This window comes from Lepus europaeus, chromosome 9 (genome assembly GCF_033115175.1).
Source record: "Lepus europaeus isolate LE1 chromosome 9, mLepTim1.pri, whole genome shotgun sequence".
Taxonomy (NCBI): Eukaryota; Metazoa; Chordata; class Mammalia; order Lagomorpha; family Leporidae; genus Lepus; species Lepus europaeus.
This window is the reverse complement of record NC_084835.1, coordinates 91,941,742-91,967,230: the sequence shown is the minus strand read 5'-3', so window position 1 is coordinate 91,967,230 and position 25,489 is coordinate 91,941,742. Positions and strand designations below refer to the sequence as shown.

At 36.7% G+C, this 25,489-nt stretch overlaps 1 protein-coding gene across 1 annotated transcript; it reads left to right on the top strand.

Moving 5' to 3' along the window:
* Positions 1-508: 508 nt before the first annotated feature.
* Positions 509-7,758, top strand: SYT4 (synaptotagmin 4). The gene is made up of 4 exons (XM_062200267.1): positions 509-542; positions 3,524-4,338; positions 6,044-6,164; positions 7,451-7,758. The coding sequence occupies exons 1-4, from the start codon at positions 509-511 to the stop codon at positions 7,756-7,758; spliced, it is 1,278 nt and encodes a 425-aa protein (XP_062056251.1).
* Positions 7,759-25,489: the final 17,731 nt, after the last annotated feature.

Sequence of the window (25,489 nt, the reverse complement as noted above, 5' to 3'; positions counted from 1 at the left end):
AATTTTGATTCATCTAAGTGATCTGCAGATTTTATATTAGGAATTGACAGGAATCACTTTCTGTACCTCTGAACCCCACAGGATAGCAAAGCTAATATCTAGTAGCCCAACGGTTAAAATAATTGATGAGTGTGTGTTGAATCCTCAAGAGAGGAGGGAGGAAGCAAGGAGGAGGGGGGAGAAAGAGCAGCTTGGAGAGAGGAGAGGAAGGGGGCAGGTGCTGATTTCAGCCCTGTAGCGTCAGGATTGCGTCAATTCGGGTTTCAGCCACGTCTGGAGTCTCGGAGTCGAGCTTCTCAGAAGAGCCAAAACAGGAACGGAGGTGGCAAATCACTGTGCGAGGGCGAACGGACCTCCCTCTTCGCCTCCTCCCTGTTCCAGGCGCAGGTCTCCTGAGCTCAGCGCTGTTGTTTTCAGCACTCGGGAAAGCCGGCGCTTCAGATCCAAGCAAGTGAATCCAGCCAGGGAGTTTTCCGTTCAGAACCTCGGACAGAGCACGCAGCAAAAAATGGCTCCTATAGCTACCAGCCGAGAAGAATTTGGTAAGGAACTTCCTCAACTTAAGGCCACAATTGTTTTTTTTTTTTTTTGGATGCTCCGGGGTTGACTGCGTTTCTTATCCTTTTTCCATCCCCACTGGGAATTGAACATAGATTTCCTATGTAGTGAATTTGAAAGGAAAATGACAACAGCAAACGGGCAATCGTGGCTTATTTCTGCAATTTCTTTCTGTCTCTGTGTCTTTCCCCTTTCCATTTGTCTTCTCTAAGGGGGAATTTACCTTCGCGAAGTTCTTCAACGTTCAGGTAGCTCTGTGAATTGTAGCATGCTCTGAGTAAAGGAACAGAAGTCCGTTGTTCATGTTCTGGTTTCATTTATTTGGTAGGGAATTCTTACATGTAGGTAATTCTGTGTTGTATGAGGAGAAGGCAGATATATCTGTGGTTACATAAGAGTTTGATCTGGTATAATGCAACTTGCATACTGAGGGTTTGAGATGTGTATTTTATTAGAGAGTGTGGCATAAGCATGCTTTTTTCCATTGTTTAGCATCCTCAAAATGTGTTGCTAGTGAAAGAATCTGATGAAAATGCAGTTAAAGGGACTTTGTAAATTAACTGGCTCAGCCTATTTCATTACTGGTGAGGTAAGTGAAGCTCGAAGAGATGAGGAAAGTATTTCAGGTTGTGTCATTATCCAAAAGCTGCTGGAAACTTGAATTGGAGCTTGTGTTTTCCAGTTGTTTCCTTTTTCCTATACAAAATTTTTGACGCCATAGCTTTCTTTCTCTGTTAAAGTAAAACTAGATGTATTTCTTATAAGAAAAAGTAGTATATTTAGCTTCAACTCTATTCTAAAGGCAAGAGATCAGAATTCTACTTACTTTGCAAGCCTTTTTTCTAAAAAAAAAACATGGTATTTTATAGAAGTTTGTGATTAACAGTGATATTTGCAAATGTGTGAAAATTTTTATTTAACTGAATGAAGCGACTCTGATCTTTGCTCTCAAAAGCTGAAGACCATATCAGTAGAGAAAGCACAGGACTGAGTGAATCTTTTCATGCTTTACCAAATGTTTTTCCATTTGACATAAGTATCAAATACATTTTATATTATTCTGCTCATATATGATTTTCTTTCACAATCTTCCACCCCAGGTGATTGGATGTATATTATGATGTTTATTTCATGATCCTGATTGAAATCATAATTGATTAATAGTGAAACATTTTTAGAGTCTGTGCTAGTGAAAATATGAGTCATATGTTCTATCATCAGCTTTCAGTCTACTTAGAAAAAATCATTTCCTGCTGCTTTTATCGTTCTTACACTGGCTGAAGAATTGCCTGAGTTCAAGACTTTGGTTTTGCTCTTTGGCCTTGGATTATTAGAGTCTGTATGAGGGGTGTATTTTTCTGCCACAAAGACTTGAATAGTAGGAAAAACTGAAAGCTGATACTAAGTTTGGCTGGTTATCTTTAGCTCTTGCCTCATTCTTTTTCTGCAGCATTCACTGCTATATTTTATTCTATTTTAGGACATAGGAAATTTATTTCAGCTTTGCATGATTCAGTTTCTCAGCATCATTAAACTACAGAATTTTATAATAAAGAAAAATATAATTATATGTTCAAAATGATAAATTGTTATTCTTTTCTTTTTGTTCTCCTTGATTTTTCTCTTATTTATGTTTCCTTAGTCTTATAGACTTTCAGTTTAGTTTTGTGATTGTGAAGTAGATTGGCAGATTGTTTGAGAGAATAGGGAAGGAATAACAAAAGATTGATCTTCTTGGGATATTTAAGCAAGGCTTAACCCTTTCCTGACTGTGACTTTTAACTTTATACTTTTTAGCGTTTGTAATAAAAAGAAAAGATTGAAATGGAAGCAAATGTACTTAACATTGCGTTAGTTATACTCACTTTGAATGTATTAAACATCAATTCAATTGATATACTATGCCCAGATATAGGAGTACTGTTTTTATTTGCGCATATTAGTAATCATCTGTTTTGAAATAGTGCTAATATATGAAATATGATAAGCTTTATGTATAATTAATATTATCTAATATAATAATTTAATGTACCCTCATTCAAGGAAAGAATGTAATTTCAATACCGTTACCATTGGCCATGTGGTTGTGTGGTAGGGAAAAATGGTTATGGGTAAAACTGAACTCTAAGTTATCTATTCCACATCTCTCATTAGATGTTAAGAAATCCTAATTGAATTATAAACCTTATTTTGTTTATATCCTACTTAAATGTAATTAATTTTTGCTTTGGATAATTCAAAGTTTATTAAAGGATTTTGGGTTAGTGTGCAAGGGGATTGCAGTGTTGTAAACATAATATTAGCATCCTGTTGCTCTTCTTTTTTGTTCTTTTTTACCCTAATGTATGAACATTTGTTTTACTGCTGTTCCACAGGTGGAATAAAAATTAATGAGTTTTTGGCAATCACAGATACTATTTCATTTCTTAACATTGCATGAACCACTGCAATCCTTGAATTTGCTGTTTAAATCTTGGGTAAATAAAAACTACTAAGGATACATAACATCTCAGTGTTTAAGAATACATATTAAGTGTTTCAGGCTCAGTAAGGATTGATGCTTCTGGAAAGCCTCAAAATGCCAATTAAGTAGTAATCAAGTTAGTACTGATCCATCATGTTGTAGCTGATTCATGCTATCTAAGAAAACAAAGATAGATCAGGGCCAGTATCCCCCACTCCCTATCCCCATATCTACCCAGGCCCAGCTCCACATTTTCATTTTATTTATGAAAAACTACTGAAATGGCAAAGTGTCTATCATGTTGTACTTTTTTCTGTGTGTCATACAAGGGATGTGTTTATACTTGAAGTTCATGTGAACTATGTACGTAACAATCCCAGGATAGTTTGAAAATAGTCTGCCCAATATACAGCAATTGGTATCTCTGTTCACTTTTCAAATAGGCTTGTATCTCCAACTTTGCTCCTTTAATATATGTTACTGATCATTTGATTTTTTCAGATGAAATCCCCACTGTGGTAGGGATCTTCAGTGCATTTGGCCTGGTCTTCACAGTCTCTCTTTTTGCATGGATATGTTGTCAGAGAAAATCTTCCAAGTCTAACAAGACACCTCCTTACAAGTTTGTGCATGTGCTCAAAGGAGTTGATATTTACCCTGAAAACCTGAATAGCAAAAAGAAGTTTGGGGCAGATGACAAAAATGAAGCAAAGAATAAGCCGGCTATGCCTAAGCACTCCTTGCATCTTGATCTTGAGAAGAGAGATCTCAATGGTAATTTTCCCAAAACAAACATCAAAGCTGCCAGCCCATCTGATTTGGAGAATGTGCCCCCGAAACTCTTTCTAGAAGGAGAAAAAGAGGCAGTTTCCCCTGATAGCTTAAAGTCCAGCACTTCCGTTACTTCAGAAGAGAAACAAGAGAAGCTGGGAATTCTCTTTTTCTCTTTAGAGTACAACTTTGAGAAAAAAGCATTTGTGGTAAATATCAAGGAAGCCCGTGGTTTGCCAGCCATGGATGAGCAGACAATGACCTCCGACCCATACATCAAAATGACGATCCTCCCAGAGAAGAAGCACAAAGTGAAAACCAGAGTGCTGAGGAAAACCTTGGACCCAGCCTTTGATGAGACCTTTACGTTCTACGGGATCCCCTATACCCAGATCCAAGAGCTGACCTTGCACTTCACGATTTTGAGTTTTGACAGGTTTTCAAGAGATGATATCATTGGGGAAGTCCTTATTCCTCTCTCAGGAATTGAATTATCTGGTGGGAAAACGTTAATGAACAGAGAGATCATCAAGAGAAACGTTAGGGTAATTAATTTTCAGTGCTTAAGTATTTATAAACAATCTTTTGTGTAGTTTTTTTTTTGTAAATTTGTATGTATCACCCTTATGTTGATTATTATTTATTATAACCAAGTGGAGGGCAAGGGAATTGAATAGATAAAAGAAAATTTAATGCAAAACTGAATCACTCAAATTATTTTAATGATATAAAATAAATATTCATATTTATGGACATTTAAATATCATTTATATTAATATATTTCCTAATTTCTATCAAAAGTGTTTTGACCATCAATGCAACCTGCGAACACAGATTTCTTATCCACAAACAAGTTAACAAAAATGTTTCAAGGTCATTATTCTTGAATTTGCAATGGAAATTAAAAGTTAAATCAATTGTTCCTGAGAATTTGGAAGTTGTATTGACTTTCTATGGAACTGCTTTCCAGAGAAGACATCATATTCTATTGAATTATACATGTCCATCCCTGTGTTGCATAATAGGAGTTGAGTTATTCTGCCATCATATTTATACTACCTTGGTAGTTCTGGGATTTTTAGAAATGAACTAGATGTCACTTAAACAAATTTAACCTTAATTGCACTTTAAATCCAGAACTCAGTTGATTCCACTAGTGTTAATTCAGGATAATTTCTGCCTATTTTGCAGAATTTATAGAGAATAATAAACATACTAATTTGGCTTTAAAATAATAGTGTTTTAGAGCTGAAAACAACTTTACAACTTGTTTCAGCCATCTCCCTGCCTTTTTTGTGTAGAAACTAATAAAGGTCAGTGTCCACAGACATTGCACAGCTTGTGTGATGCACAAGGCTCTTTGTGGTGCAGTGGGAATGAAATGTCTGCTACTCTTGGTCTCCTTGGAATGTTTACTCTCATCACTTCCCTGTGTCAGATTTTCTATTATTGTGTTGCAGTTTTAGAGTTTTTCCCCACCCATTATTCTTAGTTAATACCAAAGCACTAGTTAGCATTTTGTTACTTTTAGTTAAAACTTACACTATGAGTTCTTTAGTGTCTTACTGAATGTCTTTAAAGTACAAAACCAACTTGAATGTCATTCAAATAATGACATGACACTGTCCAAAACTAAAGATTTTTTTGTCAATTCTTCCACGACTTCAATTCATTCCTTGAATTATACAGAAACATGATTTAGTAGGAAGGAAGAGAATTCTAATCCTATCAGCCTTCTGAGCCAGGAGAGTGGTAGGAGTCAAGAAATCTCATTTGATCTGAATTCAAATTCTAATAATGTTAATGCAAATGAATTTGAAGTTAAATCCAACTTACCATGAGTCATTTGGCCATACACAGACCCATTCAAAAAATTAGGTAATTTTTTACGAATAATAACTTCGAAGTAAGGATGCTATTAAAATTAAAATCTGGAAATACACCCAAGTAGGATAGGCTTTCATTTAAATATCCTTTTAAACCTTTTTAAGCAATGGGTGTGGCCAGCACATTTGAAAAATGTAACATTCTGCAATACCGGGAAAGACCACAAGATGGCAGGCAGTTGTTTCAAGGCAGTGATGGTAAGCACAAAAGCTTTTAGTCACTCTTGCATTACATAGCTTATCAAAATAAAAAATATTACACTTAAATAGCAATGCAATTATATTTATTTTAAATTGTGATGAAAATACAAACTTTAGATTTAATAAACATAAAAATACATGTACTATGTTTCTCTTTGTTTAGAAGTCTTCAGGAAGGGGCGAATTACTGATCTCCCTTTGCTATCAGTCCACCACAAATACTCTCACTGTGGTTGTCTTAAAAGCTCGACACCTACCTAAATCTGATGTGTCTGGACTTTCAGGTAAGCAAGCTTATGAAACTTAGACTCTTTGTGTAAGTGGTTAGTAATTGAGCAAAATAGTGAACAACTAACTTTGACATATGATTTTGTTTTCCCTTCTACTTAAAATCACAAGAAATGTGACTATTTTTCTACTATTTTTTTTTTGAATAACAATGTAACCAGTGCCACAGCGAGAAGAGGAAATTGACAGAGTTAAGTAAAGCTAGTTTGTGGTAGATGTCTGGCTGAATGTGTTAAAGCAGACATCAGTGATAACTGCTGAAGTGAAAGGTTTCTGTCAAAAGTGAGCAACTGGAAATAAAAGTTAGCTCAGGAGCAGAGTTAACTTTCATATTCTAAATGACCTCACCTGTTCTCGCTCTTTTCATTATTTATTGTTATTTTCCCTCTAATTCTAAACATATTTTAAGAATTAGCTTTTAGTCTTGTGACTAACTTTTAAAAAATGAAGCAAAACACAACAGATCATCAACCCTTCTTTTACAAGACAGTGAGCAAGAACATATACTGTGGGTTAAAGTAATCTGACCCTAACATTTCTAAGCATATTCTTGCATATGTTTCTTAAACTCTGTACAAACTGGATATAATAATACTTACCTTAAGGGCATTGTGAAGCAGGAAATATATACCACATAAATGCCATCTAGTGCTGTCATTATTATTATGTAATGATAGAAGCTGAAAAACATGGTCTTAAAATTTAGCTTAGGAGGCTAAAATTAACTCATATGCAATAACCAGGAAAATGTCAAAATAATGTCATTGAAGATGTGATAAAGTAAAATGGTCCTAAAATCCAGACACGAAGTCTGACACAGGGAGGATCAGCACTAGGAAACACAAAGTGAATCTTCCAGGTGATTAAAGAACCACAGCCAAGTTGAAGCAAGGAAGAGCACTGCCATTGTGGGTTCACAACCCCAGCTCAGAGACAGACAGACAGACAAGGTCACAGAATTCATTTAGGTTAGATATTGCCTAAGGGTTTATTTACTTACTTATTTATTTATTGGTCATTCTGTCCCATTATCTGGAGTCAGTTGTTAGTAATCAGAATGTGTTATAAGTTATCTCCTCTTTCTGCCATTATTCCTTTCTTGTCAACTACTTTCCTATTTTTCCTTACTTTGATTTTGTTGGTGAGAGAAGTCCCTCTGGCTTGCACTCTTCCCATAGTGACCAGTTTTCATTGTCATGGGCTGATCTCTAAGGACAGTTATCTCGAGATCAGGTCTTCAGCTGGGCTATGACGTTGTAATGCCTGCTATGTACTATTGCAGATCCCTACGTCAAAGTGAACCTGTACCACGCCAAAAAGAGAATCTCCAAAAAGAAGACTCATGTGAAGAAATGCACCCCCAATGCTGTGTTCAATGAACTGTTTGTTTTCGATATTCCTTGTGAGGGTCTTGAAGAAATAAGTGTTGAATTTCTGGTTTTGGATTCTGAAAGGGGATCTCGAAATGAGGTGATAGGGAGGTTGATCCTTGGTGCCACAGCAGAAGGAAGCGGTGGAGAGCACTGGAAGGAGATCTGCGACTACCCCAGGAGGCAAATCGCCAAATGGCATATGCTCTGTGATGGTTAGCATCCTGGCCATGACTTAGAACTGAAGCATTTTTATTAGACAAGGAGAAATTTTCTTTCTATCTGTTAACGTGATTGCAAGCTTGTGACAGCAAGCTACCTTTTTTGTTAGGTGTGGATTGAACCAGTAGGTCAGAGACGAACTGTAAATGTGTATCATGACAATTCCCCCCCTTTATTAGAGAAGTTGGATAAATTTTCATAAGATATTCAATTTCCCCTGTGAATCACCAGTGACAGAAATGGAAATAGTCAAGCATTTTATGAATACTGCGTAAGAGTCTCAAGTTATGGTTGTGGTTTAGAAGGAGATGATCTCATTGGAACATGTCACTGGATGTCCATGTGATTATTAAGATTTAAATGTAAAAAGCATGCCTTCTCTTATGAAAATTCATCCATTTCTCTGCAGGTTGGGGAAACCAACTTTTCTTTAAATCCAAAGATATTAAAGAAATGTTCTATAGTTTGTTATTGATTATGTCATGTGCATATGATTGTCTTGCATATAAAAATATCTGGTCATTTCTCTTCAATTTTTAATTATTTGATACGATTTTTATCATAACAGAAATAACTTAGGTTCATTTTAAAAAGACAGTGAACAAGCTGAGAAATCACTTTATCAAAGGGCTGAATTGAGAATACTGTGGCTGAAATATGGTTTTTCTTCTGCTTAGGTTACATGTGAGTCAAATGTTGTAAAATATAACCTCACATAAGAACCATGGCCTTGAATTATTCACTGCCTGTCACAAGCCTCACTGTGGCCTAAGAAACCCCTATTCCCTTTGTGAAGTTGTTGAATTAGCTAGTGGATACAGAATTAAAGTTCAGCTAGAAATCCAGTTAGAAACAAAATTTTCTTATAGGAAATGTGTACAGTGTGCAAGTGTACTTTCAAGGCCATCCTCTGTACCCAGAGTGAGCATGACCACCTAATTATTCATTTAATTTATTCTCTGCCAGAAATAACTAAGCTACTGTTTGAAAAGCAGGAAAAAAGTCTTTGAAGGTTTGTACATTGCCAGATAGAAAGTGTTATTTAAACCAACAAACTAACAAGCTAAGTAATATGGCTTAAAAGTAGTTAAAGAGCAAGCCTAATATAATTTGCATATGTTCACACAAAATATACTTAGGCAGTCAAATTAGCAGAACAAAGTATGTGTTTTACTATCTTTTCTAGGCTAATTTGTCTTGAGCTCTTATCTGTAGAACAGTTTACAGACTTGTATCTTGTACCATTTTCCAGTGTCAGGATCCTAAAATTCATTCAAAACCTATTACAGGAAAGCAGCACCCTATGATTCTTTAGAAAGAATCAACTCAAAGGCAATGCACTATATTTGGATTTTTAGTAAAGTATGTGTGAAACTTGGGTACAGTTGAATTATTAAATATGCAAGTTAGAAAAAAGTCTACTGAAAATGTACATTTTTGAGTCAGGTTTTGTGTCAGTACTTTAGCAGATTTTGAGAATGTGTTTGATATCACAGTGTTTGTAAAATTCTATGAAAATGCATTTTTTCGAACAACTTATACACGCTTTTTATGATTATACCTAATATAAAAAATGTCTTTCATTCTGTCTGTACAAAAATTGAAAATCAGCCTCTTTTTTGTGCTTTAAGCTAACTTTGGTATTGAGAAAAAATATTCCCCATTTATTGTCTTCATTACACTACAAAGTCACATCACAGCACTGTGGTCCACTCAGCATTTCTGTAAAAGCAACATGCAATGAACTTTAGTCAGTGTGTAGTCTGGATAAGTCAGATGGCCTTTTCATGTTTGTACATTTAGCATCACGGGCCATAGAATATGACATATTTTGGAGTTATGAGAGTTGTCAGGACTCAATCTAAATATTCTTTTGTAGCAGCCAGAAGTTAATCATCGTACCAGCTGAAACATGACTGTTAGACGAGGGTGATTTTTTTAAAGTGGAACAACAAAACCAACCACAGAAACTTTTTAAATTACAGTGGGTAATTTGTAAATAGCTTTAATTTTGAAAATCCGAAGTGTTTTTGAGTGTGAAACGTTGAGTAAAACTATTTATGACTGGTTTCAATAAAAGAAAGAAGAAAAACAAGAAAGGCATAGAAATAGGCAGGAAGATATATGATGTCATCTGAAAATTGTATTGTTTTCTATTGTATTACAATATCAATGTGAATATCTTGAATTCTGTTACAGTTCCTGCAACATATTAAACTTGTAAATTAATTGTTTGTCTAATTAGCCAACTAACCACCCTAATGGGGAGTTGTCCATGTTTGAAGAACTGTGTAACTCAGTAACTGACTTGTTCTGATGTTTAACTCAATAGAAGTGATTTGGAAGAGAGCATGGTGTACGAGATGGTGTCTGTTCTTTTGTGCAGCTCTATATGATGTTTGTAAGACCATGTTTGTAAGACATGAATAAATTGCTGCTTTTGCCCAATCCATTTCAATTCATACTTTCTGCCAGTGGACTCTCTACTAAGGCTTCTTTTATTGGGGGCTGAATTTCAGCTTTTCCTAACAGATCTCCTGGCATACACTATGAACATTAGTGACAGCACCTGGATCTTCCATACACTTTTTATTTTGTTGTTTCCTAATGTCAATATCTTGAGGCAGATATCATTGAGGAGCAAAATTCAGGCTGAAGGAGCTTAAGCAATCAACTGAATTATACACGGATGATGAGCAAAAGGATTTCATGGCAAGTCCCCACTGTTTCTTCCTTAACACACTACTCTCTTTAATGGGGCCTCATCAGTGGTTCTGATGAATTGTTTTTATTTGTTTATTTTTTATTTGAAAGATGTATATATGCAGAGAGATCTCCCTTCTGCTGTTTCACTCCCCAAATGAAAGCCTGAAACAGCTGCACTAGGTGTTGGCAGTTGGAAACTGGCAGCAGAAAATACAATCAGAGTTCCCCATGTGAGTATCAGAGGTCCCACACTTGAGCCATAACCACTATCTCCTAGTGTGAAAGTTACCAGAAGGGTAGAATAAGGAGCACAATATCTCAAACCTGGGTACTTGTATATGAGATATGGGTATCTGAGGCAGTGTCTTAACCGTTGTGCCAAAGCTTGGCCCTGTTAGATTCCTAGAGAGTCATATTTCCACTCCCTAATTAAGGAACAAGTGATTATGCTACCTTTGCACGGTCAGGATACCATGGCCGTTGAACATTTAAATTGTATTCACTTATAACTATTTTACTTACTTTTTCCCTACTATGTTCAGTCACATTCTTTATGTACTTTTCCTTTTTTCTATTTTATAATTTTCTCATTTTAATTTCTTTCATTATCTATTTTACACCACTGCCTTTCTCTTGTGTTTCTCAATAGACTGAGATAGTAAAATGGTGCAGAAATGGATGCCTTATTTCTTTCCAAATAAAAGGACAACATCAAGGGCATCTGCTATGTTCCCATCAGACACAAGGCGAGGTGAATGGGGATGATGGGATATATCATCAGGAGCATCAGATATTTTTATAGCTTTGCTCCATGGAGAAATGGATCACACTGGGAAAAATGGTGACTAGAATTTGCTAGCATTATATTTCTGCTTCCAATCATAATAACTGAATTAAGAATGTGTCACAGGTATATTAAAAGAGTTATATGATCATGACATTTAAGAGTTCAAATGCATTTTAAGAATAGCCACCTGCCAAAAGCTCAGAGGCACTGAGCAGATTTTGCAAGATTTGCCATCAGGAAAATATTAACTAAATCCTTGGTAAGATTCCATTTCACATCTGTTAATATAACAGCCATTAAAAATGGAAAATATTGATTGTTATTAACGAGTGGAAGAAATGGACTGCTCTTACATTCCTGGAAGGTATGGAACATGTCCACTTACTTTGGAAAATAAGTTTTCAACTTCTTAAAGCAGTAAACATACACTTTAACATATGGCCTAATCATTTTACTTCTAAATATATACCTAAGAGAAATGAAAGTATCTCTTTGCACAAAGACTTGCACATGCGGTTTTGTTTTGTTTTGTTTTTGTTTTGTTTACAGGCAGAATTAGAGAGAGAGAGAAAGGTCTTCCTTTTCCATTGGTTCACCCTCCAAATGCCTGCTGTGCCAATCCAAAGCCAGGAGTCAGGTGCTTCCTCCTGGTCTCCCATGCGGGTGCAGGGCCCAAGGACTTGGGCCATCCTCCACTGCCTTCCCGGGCCACAGCAGAGAGCTGGACAGGAAGAGGAGCAACTGAGGCAGGATCTGGCGCCCCAAGCGGGACTAGAACCCGTTGTGCCGGCGCCGCAGGTGGAGGATTAGCCAAGTGAGCCACGGTGCCAGACTTGCACATGCTTTTTTATATCAGCTTTAATTGCAATAATAAAAATCTAGAATCAAGTCAAATGTTCCTCAATAGGTGAATGGATAAGTAAATTGTAGTATAGGTACATGATGGAATACTACTCAGCAATAAAAATGAGTGAAGATTTGATAAATGCAGCAACATAAATGAATTTCACAATAATTTTGTTTAGTGCAGAAAGTTAGACTTCCATCTCCTAAAATGTACAGTACACTATAGACTCTGCTTGTTGAAAATTGAAGCCACTATACTCTACAGTCAAAAAAATGAAATCAGGGTTTACTTGGAGCTGGTGGAAGAGATACTGGGAGTTGTGAGTGGCTCCTGGCTTCAGATCAGTGCAGTACTGGCTGTTGCGGCCATTTGGGGAGTGAACCAACAGAAGGAAGACCTTTCTCTCTGTCTCTTTCTCTCACTGTCTATAACTCTACCTGTCAAAAAAAAAAAAAAGAACATTTTTGTTTGCATTTTATTTGTTTTTAAGAAACTGAGTTTTAAATTCCTTTTCACTTTTAGTTATGGGAATATTTACAATGTTCCAGAGTTAAATTTAGAAATAAAATAGATTAACAGATGGTAATTTTCCATTTATACACTCAATCTATTCCCTCCTCTCCTATATATCTCCTATGATAAATTTTCAACATTTTCTCTTCATCCTTCTAATTTTTAATGCAAGTAAATATGTACATATAGTAAAATTTAATTATTTGTCAGATCAATATAGGCATGCACGATGCATTTTCCTCTCTTTTCTCTTTTCACTTATCATTGCACTCTGGAGATCATTCCCTGACTATATAGTGAGGTCATACTCATTGCTCCTCAGAGCTGCATTCTACTCCTTTACAGCATCATGGTTTACCTTTAAACCTGTCAAAACGGAAATTTGGAAACTGTTTTTACTCTACCACTATCAATCCCTGATGAAGCCGGCTCCGCGGCTCAATAGGCTAATCCTCCGCCTGCGGCGCTGGCACAACAGGTTCTAGTCCCGGTTGGGGTGCTGGATTCTGTCCCAGTTGCTCCTCTTCCTGTCCAGCCCTCTTCTGTGGCCTGGAGTGCAGTGGAGGATGGCCCAAGTCCTTGGGCCCTGCACCCGGATGGGAGACCAGGAGAAGCACCTGGCTCCTGGCTTCGAATCAGCCCAATGTGCCGGCAGCAGTGGCCATTGGAGGGTGAACCAACAGAAAAAGGAAGACCTTTCTCTCTGTCTCTCTCTCACTGTCCACTCTGCCTGTCAAAAAAAAAAAAAAAAAAAGTCCCTGATGAGGAAGAAATATGTGTTTCACTGCACTTCACATTTCCATAGTAGCTAGGCGGGGTTTTGCATATAGGAACTTAATTAACACTTAACTAACAAAAGTTTGTGCCATTGCAAATTTTAGAATAGATTCAGGTTTATAAACATTACTTCTCATATTAGGAAGGGAAGGAAAGAGCACTCTAAAAGTTTTTCAATAGCCTCTGCTAAATTCACAGGCAGTTTTGACCAAGGAGACTCCATTAACGACACATGATCCTTGGGTAGGAAATGGGCCTTATTTGCATCTTCAAATGGCTCATCTAACTCAGTTTGCAGACAGCACTGATGGTATTAGTCCCACTGCTACTATAGAACTTTAGTACTAGTACTTCAACATTATACTTGGGATTACTTGCTTGAAGTTCCTATTATTGCTCAATGGAGAATCTTCCTGAGATACTCACTGTTTTTTTTTAAGATTTATTTATTTTACTTGAAGGTCACAGTTACACACAGAGAGGAGAGGCAGAGCAAGAGAGACAGAGTGAGAGAGAGTGGTCTTCCATCTGCTGGTTCACTCCCCAACTGGCTGAAGCCAGGAGCCAGGAGCTTCCTCCGGGCCTCCCACGTGGGTGCGGGGGCCCAAAGGCTTGGGCCATCCTCCACTGCTTTCCCAGGCCGTAGCAGAGAGCTGGATGGGAAATGGAGCAGATGGGTCTCGAACCAACACCCGTATGGGATGTCAGCACCGCAGACCGCAGCCTTACCTGCTACGCCAAAGCGCAGGCCTGATACTCACTGATGTAACTCAAATATTTACTGGATTAAAATTTCAAACTTAATAATACAGCACATTTTCTAGTTTATATTATATTCCTCTTCTTCTACTTCTGCTTAAGATAAATCTCATAATGTTCTCTAATTTAAAACCACATAGTTGGTACAATGGAGTGAATATAGTTAAAAAACAGTATTATATATTTTTAAATGTTTAATAGAATATTTTGAATGTATTCTTCACCACCAAGCACCCACAACAGGAATCATCATGCTTATCCAGAGAAAAAGAGAGAGAGACACACACACAGAGGGAGGAAGAGTTAGGGGGAGACAGAGACAGAGAGACTGTGTATATACTATAGCTTCATTTTGAAAACAGCCTTTCTGGCAAGAAACTAGGAGGTAGTATTTCACTAATATTGATATGCATATATAAATAATGATTTAGTAAAATAGAGAAGAGACACAGACAACATGTTCATTGCCCTTATCACTACTATAATAACCAATAGCTAATTTCTTCATGAAATGTAGACCTGATTTTAATTTAAAAGTGATAAAGATTTACTTTAAAATACAAAAAATATTTTCATGATTTTATCCTGCTTAATGCATAATGTGCATTGCAAAGCAAGTAAAAAGAAAGTATGTCATAGATCTATATTGAGATCCAAATGGCAGTTAGGATATCAAAGCCGAAGTCCAAACTCTATTATCAGCATGAGCAAGTCAATCTCTTTCTATTGTTTGAAGGTTCCATGATTCTTCTGTTGGTCCCAAGAAATCTGCGTTCTATTTTGATATTCTTTAGTCACTCACTACATCTTGTAGATGCATCTTCCATCATTTTCATGATGAATGTCCTGGGGAAAAAAGACAGAAATTTCAAACAACAATGCTGAAAAAAAAAAAAAACCTGTTTGAGTATTTGGTCAATACAGACCTTTGTTTTTTCTGCCAATACTGTTCTTCACTGTACTTTGAACAAAATGGCCCCTGCTACTTCTCAGACCCATCAAACATACAGCTCTTTTATAATCTTGCAAGTACATCCTGTGCCTCCATCATATACTCTGTTCCAGTCAGAATTCCAGTTGTCTTGCTTCCTCCACTTCCTCTAGATACCTATTCAATATCCTTTCATCAGGGTACACTCTTTGATTTACCATTTTCTGGACCTCCTCTGGTTCACCCTCCAATGGCCGCCGCGGTAGCGCGCTGCGGCCGGCGCACCGCGCTGATCCGATGGCAGGAGCCAGGTGTTTATCCTGGTCTCCCATGGGGTGCAGGGCCCAAGCACTTGGGCCATCCTCCACTGCACTCCCTGGCCACAGCAGGGAGCTGGCCTGGAAGAGGGGCAACCGGGACAGGATCAGTGCCCCGACCGGGACTAGAACCCGGTGTGCCGGCGCCGCAAGGAGGAGGATTAGCCTATTGAGCCGCTGCGCCGGCTCTCTCCACAGCTCTTAATCCCTCATATATTTGCTTATTTACTTTCTGTCTGCAATCTATAGAACGTAGATTTCATTTGAGAAACAAGGGATTTTATTGTCAAGTCTCAGAACAATAACTTAGATATTCTGAATACTTAGCCAACATTAAATTTATATATGAATGGAAGAAACCAGGCACAAAATATAAAAAGCACGAAAAAAGATGTATAAGAATGAAACTGACAACTTATGATTTATGTTATGATTTATTAATAGCCCATGTCTATGTTTCTGTGGAATAACAATCTTCTACTTTCTACCTTTTATACATGGTTAGTGGTGCATTAAGTCTGTAATTATGAAGTGAATTGAAAGCATGTTATTGTAAAAATTAAAGGATAAAAAAGAAAGAAAGGAAGAAGTAGGGACTGAGGATGGGAGGGAGATAGGAAATCATGGTTATCGTCTTAGAATTATATCTATGAAAAACATGAAAGCTGTTCTTTTTATAGTAATAAAAATAAATAAAAAATAAATTGTATTATATACTTAAAAATGTTGCCTCTTTAGTCAAGACCCATTCAAGTTATTGACATGGAATAAAAGCAATAGATCTAGAATGTAGTTTCCTTAGGATACTCCAGGGAATGGTTTGTATTTTCTGTTGTCCAGTAGTGGATAAGGAAAGCAGTCACCTCATTCTGCAGCATGTCATCCGATTTCCAGCTTTCTCCTTGGCGGCTTCCCTTAAATGCAGGTAAAAAATTCATAGGTGGACATTTTAAATCTTACGTACCTACTAAGTCCCCATCACAAGAATGACAAAAGGACGTGGTCATGTAGGTGACAAACAAGATCTGCACCCTTTAATTTTAGCTTTTATTCAATTCCTTAAGTTAAAAAGACCTAACCAAAGTGAAATATACCATTAAGAAACCTGCATGCAGGATATTCAGATATTCAGCATACAATGCTTTCAGAAATTGCGTCTGACTTTTGGAACATGACTTCCATCTCTTTTAAATTGACAACGCTTCCCTTACAACAAAAGTGAAAAGGCTAAATCTATCACGGATGTGCTAGAAGTAAAGTGGGACACAATGAAATTCCACCCAAAGAACACAGGACTGCTCATTTTTCTGTTGTGATTTGAAATAACGTCCAAGAGATGAAAATGTTACCATTGACCTCAAAGATTCCATATATGCTTACAAGTCAATGGAGGGATTTCAGTTCTGTGAACTTAAGGCTGAGTAAGTGAAGAAAACTCTCTTCTTCTTTGAAGGACAGCCACTTCCCATTGTGGCACCTTGCAATTCTGATTCATCAAGAATGGCAAAAATCAGGAAGGCTGTCTTACAAAGCCTCCAACTTTAATCAAAATATGAAGGATATACTTTTGGGACGTTATAGAAATCCAGACAACCTAACATCCTAACTGAATAAAAAATGAGATTTTGGTAAGCTGCCATGAAAACAATAACTTCAGAGTTTAACCAGCTGGAAGATAGATCAGGGAAGCATATACTACTTCACAGAGCTGGATTGGCACAAAGGCAATATATAAGTAGTTGTATGATGCTTCATATTCTGGACTATCTAAATAACATCAATTTATCTGCATTTTCACAAAGAGTTTGGTGTAGTATGACATGGAGTCAGAGGATCAGAAATGGATAAAATCATTGAGAATCTGGAATGAGATCCCTAACTAGATAAAGAGAAGAATAAAGGTTTCTATTGCTTTGTGGAAATGAGGAAAGGAAATAAGATGTGGAATATAATGAAGAAAGACTAGGGATTGGCCCTGCGTTATAGTGGGTAAAGCTGCTGCCTGCAATGCCGATATCTCATATGGGCATCAGTTTGAGTCCCACATGTTCTACTTCCGATCCAGCTCTCTGTTATGGCCTGAGAAAGCAGTGGAAATTGGCCCAAGTCCTGGAAGACCCTGAAGAAGTTCCTGGCTCCTGGCTTCATATCGGCCCAGCTCTGGTGATTGCAGCCATTTAGGGTGTGAACCAATGGATAGAAGGCCTCCCTCTCTCTGCCTCTGCCCCTTTGTAACTCTTCATTTCAAATAAATAAATAAATCTTTAAAAAAAAAAAAGAAAAGAAATATTAGGGAAGGAAGCACTACTCTCATATAGTAATTCTATAAAAATTCATTTCCTCTGACTTCCTCATTTCTAAGAAGCTATTATTTTTCTGGCCATACTAATTAGACATGACTACATTCAGCCATCATCAGTAGTTGTTTCAATTCTAATACTTCTAGTTCCATTATTTTAAGTCAATCCCTCATTCATTTCCAACTCCACAGTCTTGTATTTCCAACAGCCTTCAGGAATTTTTACCCACATATACACAAGTAAACTCTTCATGTACAGCTGTTTTCTCCCACTAAGCTGTCAATTTTTCTCCCTGTGGTGATGCTCTGGAAGTTTCAGGGCCTCAATCGACACTTTCATAAAGTTACAGAAGGCTGTCTTTTGAAGTTGCATCAGCACTGGAACATGCTCCCATTGCAATCAATGAGTCTGTCCGAGGCTACTCCATGTGCTTGAAATACCTACATTGTCAGTGCTCAAATCATGTACTGTTTCCGAGTTATCACAATGTAATACCCTTTTTCATAGAAGTAAGAGCAGTCACCTATCTCCTAAGTTTGTATCAAATTTCCAATCTTAGAGATTCTCTTTTTTCCTGCCAAAAGAAGCTTTTCATTTCAGTCTTTCCAGTTTGCACAGTGCCAGTTGGCTGTGAATATGAGTTGCATGTGCCATGGCTCATTGGTAAGCTCATTGATGTTGCAGCAGAAAGCAACCTGAATGAATTCTTTTATGGTGCTAAAAATCTTCCTATACTCTTTGAAAACATCTTCCTATACTCTTCCATTCCTAACACATTACTTTTGGATTAAACTTACATGTCCATTTTTTTTCCACTTTGGATGGATTTTTCCACTATATTATTTCATGGCTTCAAGTAAAAACAACACTGTCATCACCATTGTAGGTCCCCTACTTGATTCCAAAGCTCTCCTGAATCCCAGAAGAAGCAGTGCCCGGCTTGGAACTACAAGAGTTCTGTGGTCTGTAGTGCTAGGGAATTGGAGTTTTTGCTTAGCACTGAATCACTAGCCTCAAGTTAAATAGTGGCCAAAATTATTATGGTGATATTGTGAATGATCAGAATTCTGGTCTTTAAGAGGCTAACTCAGTGCTCTGACATTTTGAAATTTCTCAGCTCCCTAGACAGTACTAAATAATTTGGTCCTACAAAGATTAAGGGATGTTTTCAAAGTAGTAAAAATAATTTGTACAATGGCAATGTCCTTTGGAGGTAAGTGGTATACTTGAAGAGCAACGGGGATTTATCTCAAACCAGAGAAAGTACTGGGTACACAAAAGCTTGAGAATTTGTAACTGACAGGATTAAGTGTTCAACTAAACATGATAACAACCCTAGAAGACTCAACAATAACAAATTAGATGTATGTATAAAACTTTTAAATTATAGGCCAAATTGCATTACATACTTTAATAATGACATAGAATAAGGTATATAATAGTGAATGGAGAGATAAATTATAACAACAAATTTACTAATATTCATAAAATGTGATCTTTAGGTCAACTTAAAAATCAGGAAGTTTATAGATATTTACATGTGGGAAATATGGTTATCAAAAATTATCAACTAACCAATTGTGAATGAGAGATAAATGTTTAAGGAGATGGATTTATAAACATATACTTCAGCTAGGTTTTGGAAAGTCATGTATGAATGGTCTACTGGTAAGGATTTTGCATATTCTTCTCTTCATGTTGATTGAATTAAATGGTTTTGTTTTTGTATCTCTTTGGGTTCTGATATTTAACAAAAAATGAAAGAATTGAATATGTGGAGTTCCAAATTCCAGCTGGTTTTATTTTATGTATGTTGCTTCCAATAAGACATAATCTCAATAGGTTGCTGAAAAATGATCATTCTGTTCAAATATGCATCTCTAATTCTAAGCATGTAGAAAGAAAAGCTGAAAATGAAAATTAAATTTCATATCATATATTTTCCCTGGCTTAGTTATAAATTTGGAGTGGTGCAGTGACAGTATATCTTGATGAATGGTTGCTATTAAATCATAGAATTCCCCTCCTTCTATTCTCCCCTTGATAAAGTGTGTGTCTCAGTTCTTTATTTTATGTCAAAATGAAGTGTATTGTCTCTTGAGGACACAGCATACGTTAATCATATGAGCATGTAATTTAACATCTGTAGGAATTCTCAAGAAAGTGACTTCTCAAGTCTTACCTAGTTTCTTTAAAAAACAAGATCTAACATGATAAATGCAAATATATAATATTTTCACATGTGGGACTGTGATTACTGTCATGATTACTAATATTATAACTATTATCAAATAATAATATTGAGTATAATACCCTTAGTATCATATCCATGAAGTACATGGAAACTATTGTCTTTTATTAATATCATTTATTAATTATTATTATTAATACATAATAATGTACTAATAAATTCCTTACAGAATAAAATGTAAATAAAATAAAAATGGAGAGAACCCAACCATTTGCAACAACATAGATCAACCTACTTGACAATGTACCAGGTGAGATAATAATCACAGAAGGACAAATACTAATTATTATCCTAATATGAAATGTCTTTAATAAGCAAACTTCAACACAGAGAATATAATGGTGGTTTTCAAGAGTTATTATGTGTCCTATACATAGTAGATGATATTAATGACCCTGAATACTCTTTATTCTCAACTTCAATTGATATGACAGAAATGGGAACTTGTTGAATGATTATAAAATTTCAGGTATGTTAGATGATATGTTCTAGATATCTGCTGTATAAAATTGCCTTTAATTAAAATATTTTTGTACTTTAGAAATTTTTAACAGAGCAGATATGATGTTAAGCATTGTTAACCACATATTCCTACCAAAACATAGAAAACAAACACTAGGAGGGGTTGTTGGGTAGATCTATCATCTTCATTATGGTAATGGTATCATGACTGATTTGACAGGCCCAAACTCGTCTGACTGCATAAATTAAATTTCTGAAGTTCTTGTGTATCAATTAGATGCCAAGAAAGATGTTTTTACAAGGGGAAAGAAGAATTACCTTAGGAGCCACTGCTCTTTTCCTGAACTCAATGCATTGGGAGTATTTCTTTGCCACCTATAACTTGCAGAGACACTGAATCCCCAGACACTGACTCCCATTTCTGGAACATCCTTTCCTCTCACCTATGAAATGAAACTTTGTCAGTGTCTTACTGTGAACCAGCTCTGGTTTATGGTATGATAAAAATAGGCTTTAATGAATGGATCAGGAAATTGAAACTGTTCAATTGCATTGGGTGATTGTGCTACTTTCCTGGAGTTAGAAGGAAGTGATCAAATTAAAACACATATTTCTGTGGCCACAAGACGTAACTATACTTTCTGGCAGCAGAACACCTGGAGCACAAACTCATTCTGAATGGGGATGAACTGATGCAGAACATCCTGTTCATTCTAACGTCTTCAGACCCAGAAGTATATTCCCTAGGCTTCTATAAAGACAGCCTTATACATGGAGGACCCATCCCACCTTCTTCGTTCCTCTCTTTCAGCAACAGGGAAAGATTATTCTTCCTTCACCTGGGAAAGGCTAATGGGCAAGGACATGCATACAAAGTGATGCTGTCATCTTATGAGGAATTCTCAAAAATTAAATTTTCAAAAGGAAAAGTCTCCTTTTCCTCTGCTCTTGGTGTTTGAAAAGGATTCAGATATAATTGCTGCTTCTAATGATAGTGACCACCCTCATAGGAGACCTGGGTGAAGATTCGGCCTTGCCCAGCCCAGGCATTGTGGCCATTTGGGGAGTGAACCAGTGGATGGAAGATCTTTCTCTCTCTTTCTTTCTTTTTCTCTCTCTCCCCACAACCCTGCCTTTCAAATAAATAAACAAATCTTCAAAAAATTGATGCTTTTTCATCCTGGCTCAACCTGTGATGTGAGATGAACCCTGAAATCACCTTTTTTGATTAAAGTCATTGAAATGTGGTAATTGCATATATTGACATTACTCCCTATGTCTCAACCAGCTCATCTAAGAAGAAAAATGACTATCCCAAGGCCATATATCTAGTTGGAATCCCAGGACATCACTATTGTACCATCAGTTCAGTGATTTTTCCACTTCACTTTTCTCCTAGACTTAAATTCTAACATTTATGGAACAACTCATCAACTAGTCCCTTTGGAATCATTGTTGGCTTAGTCTTTATCAATTTTGCTACAAACATTTCCTTTTACAGAAATTGCTCTCTCTCCCTTTAACTCTGTTAAAATTGCTTCTTTTAAATCCAATTATAACAACCTATTGTATTTTTGAAGGTGTGCCATTCTACCATAATTAGAAAACCAAAATACCATTTTAAACCATAAATTCAAGGGAACTTTATTTATGCAAATAATAAAAAAAGGAAAACCTGGAATGTTGGAAGCATGGGTTGAAAGTGCATCTGGCACCAGAGCTCAGACAGTGTCCTGGCAAACATATCTATTTTTAGATCACATAGCATGTTATTCTAATTTTACCTATTGCATCAACTTTATTCCAGAAACTAGAAAGTAGGCATATTCTCCAAGAATAATCAGGATTCTAGGAAAGAATGAATTAGTCATATATTTACATGATGGGGATAAATTTGTATTGCATTTCTTATAGTGTCTGTGCACATATTTCTGTTCATATTCATAGAGAAGATACTGTTCCTAGTAATTTAAGAAAGATTCTTTTTATTATATTTAAGTTATTTGCATTTTATTTTAAAAGGGACAGAAGGAGAGGGAGAGGGGGAGGGAGGGAGAATCCTCCATCCATGCATTCACCCCCTAAATGCCTTCAACAGCCTATAATGGGCAAGCTGCTACCAGGAGCCTGAAGCTCCATCTGGGTCTGAGGGATCCAATTGCATGAGCCATCACCTGCTGCCTCCCAGGATGTAGATTAGTAGAAAGCTGGACTGGAAACAGTGTAGCTGGGACACAAAACTGGCACTCTGATACTGGATTGGGGGTCCCGAGCAGTGACTTAACTGCTGTGCCAATCATCCATTCTGACTTGTTTGTATTACTAATGATTGATTTCACACTTTTAGCATAAGTCCTTTTAAATTTTTTCTTATTATGATTGTTACATTTGGCAGGTTATATTACTACATTGGCAACTCTCCTACACATAAGCATATTTTCTGTCACATTTTTTTTCCTGTCCATGTACTTCCAGTTTTGATCAACTTCAGAAAACCATTTACCTGGGATTATTACAAACCAAGAAGCAGCTTGGCATGGCTGGAAAATGATTAAAATTTGAGCAGATATATCATGACTTGAATTCCATCATTACCAATTATTGTCTGTATGACTGTGTTATCAAGTTATTCTGAGACATGGTTTCCTCATCTGGTGCAATAAGTTCCCATTTTTCAGGCCTTCCTCAAAAAATGTATGTAAAATGCTTGGCAAATCACAGGTGATGAATAATGGGAAGCTATTAAGACCTTTATCCCTCAAGTTGTATCTGCCTTCAAGTTGTATACTGTAATCACAGGTCCTAACTATCCAATACTGTTTTTCTTTGGAGAACATTACATACCAATCAACTCCCTTCCCCCTTTCATTTGTTCAGTATTTCAATAATGCTTAACATCAAGGTCAAGATTAGATAATACGTGGCTGGGGCTATCTTTCCCTACCATTATTGGATTTTTGAATGGACACACGCATAGGCATCAGCCTCAGTTAAGCAATGTTTTAATGGGTCTCCTTGTCTGATCTGCTTTTACTATGTTTAATTATTTCACATTTTTGACACAGATTCCTTTTAAAATTCATAATCTATCCCCTCTTCACATTTTCATTATATTTTATTTCTTTCAACTCAGCTTGGCAATACTTATACCCCATATTGTACTATTTGACACTTCCTAGATATCAGCGTGAGGGTTTTTTTGTTTGTTTGTTTGAATAGAAACTATTATGCTTTTACCTGATTTTTACCTCTGAAGTCAGGTTACCTCACACACATTCTTGCTTTATTAGCTCTCCTTAGAAATCCTTGTACATTATGTCTCAGCCAAAGATTCATGCCTTTTCCTTCATGTGTTTACTTATTTTCTGCTACTAAAATCTTTTTTTAAAGATTTATTTATTTATTTGAAAGTCAGAGTTACACAGAGAGAAGAGAGGCAGAGAGAGAAAGAGAGGTCTTCCATCTGATGGTTCACTCCCCAATTGGCCGCAATGGTCAGAGCTGCGCTTATCCGAAGCCAGGAGCCAGGAGCTTCTTCCCGGTCTCCCACGTGGGTGCAGGGGCCCAAGGACTTGGGCCATCTTCTACTGCTTTCCTAGGCCAAAGCAGAGAGCTGGACAGGAAGTGGAGCAGCCAGGTCTCGAAGCGGTGCCCATAAGGGATGCCGGCGCTTCATGCCAGGGCGTTAACCCACTGTGCCACAGCACTGGCCTCCTGCTATTAATATCTTAACATTAATGCTGAAGAACAAAAATTGGATCAAAGGCTGTATATACTCATGTGTAGATATAAAACCATAAATATGCAATCATAATAAATGGATTAAGTGAAGCAAATAATGAATTCCTATTCTTTTACTTTATATATTTAGAGAGCCTATGCTACAAATGTTGTTCCCAAATATTTGGATGCTTCAACACAGGTCTTATTTTCATGCAGAATTGATCCAAATAGTACTAGTACGTGGGCTATTGCAAGTTGAGCACTTCCACTGACTTTTCCATCTGAGAACAGCCTTGGAAGTTTGGAAATATTCAGAGAGGCTGAACTGTGCCTTGCTCAGCAGCTTTAAGACTGAAGATCTTTTGCATAAGCAATTTTTCCAATGTGGAGATCCTGACCTGAGAGGGTTCATCAATACCCATTATGTCAAAAAAGACACTAGAATTGTGATATGCTTAGCATACTAATTTTGAGTTTGCTTTTTATTGAGATCTCACTGGAAATTCTCTGGTTTTCCATTCATCAGTTTTTCCTTTCTCAATCAAATACAGTGATTGAATTTGTATGATTTAAATCTATTAGGTACATTTCCATGTAAAGGGGTATTATGCTTAATGTTATGTGAAATGCTTGTAGAAAAGTTTAAAACTAAAACATCTATTCATGGGTATTTTAAGAAGCAACTCAATGACAGTGCATTCACTATTTCTTCTTCCTTACTCACAGTCATGAGGGACTCCAGGTGAAGTGTGTTTCAGCATTCTTGAGGATATTAGATTCTTGTTCATTTGTGGTTATGTGCAGTGTGAGTGAATTATAAATGTCTAATAGTTATGGGGATCTAGTCTATTGAGCAATAGAAGTAGACAGGTTGAAAGATCAGAGTTATCCTTGTGTTCAAGAATTCTTTATCATGTTGAGATAAGTATCATTCCATGATCACTTGTTAGAATGAATGTAAGTCTTGAACTAAGAAGACACTAATTTGAAAGCTTTGTTCTGGGATTTCTTAATTGTGAAATTTTCCTGTTTTAAATTTTCATGTATGTATTTTCATTTTATTTGAAAAGGAGGGAGGGAGGGAGGAAGGGAGGAAGGGAGAGAGGGAAAGAGGGAGAGAGAGAGAGAGGGAGAGAGTGAGTATAATCTTCCATAAGATGGTTCACATCCCAAATGCCCACAATAGCCAAGCCAAAGTTAGGAGCTTGCAACTCAAAATCTCCCATATGAATGGCGGGGATCCAAGCACTTGAGCCATCATCTGCTATCTTCCATAGTCTGCATTAGAGAAATGCTGGATAGGAAGCAGAAGAGCCAGGACTCAGACCAGGGATTCCATTACGAGATTTGGGCTTC

Bases quoted from the DNA above. Each gene is read 5' to 3' on its own strand.
- SYT4 (XM_062200267.1), top strand. From the start codon at position 509: ATGGCTCCTATAGCTACCAGCCGAGAAGAATTTG. The intron at 4,339-6,043 runs GTAATTAATTTT...CTCTTTGTTTAG, and splicing joins TCATCAAGAGAAACGTTAGG to AAGTCTTCAGGAAGGGGCGA. The intron at 6,165-7,450 runs GTAAGCAAGCTT...GTACTATTGCAG, and splicing joins TGATGTGTCTGGACTTTCAG to ATCCCTACGTCAAAGTGAAC.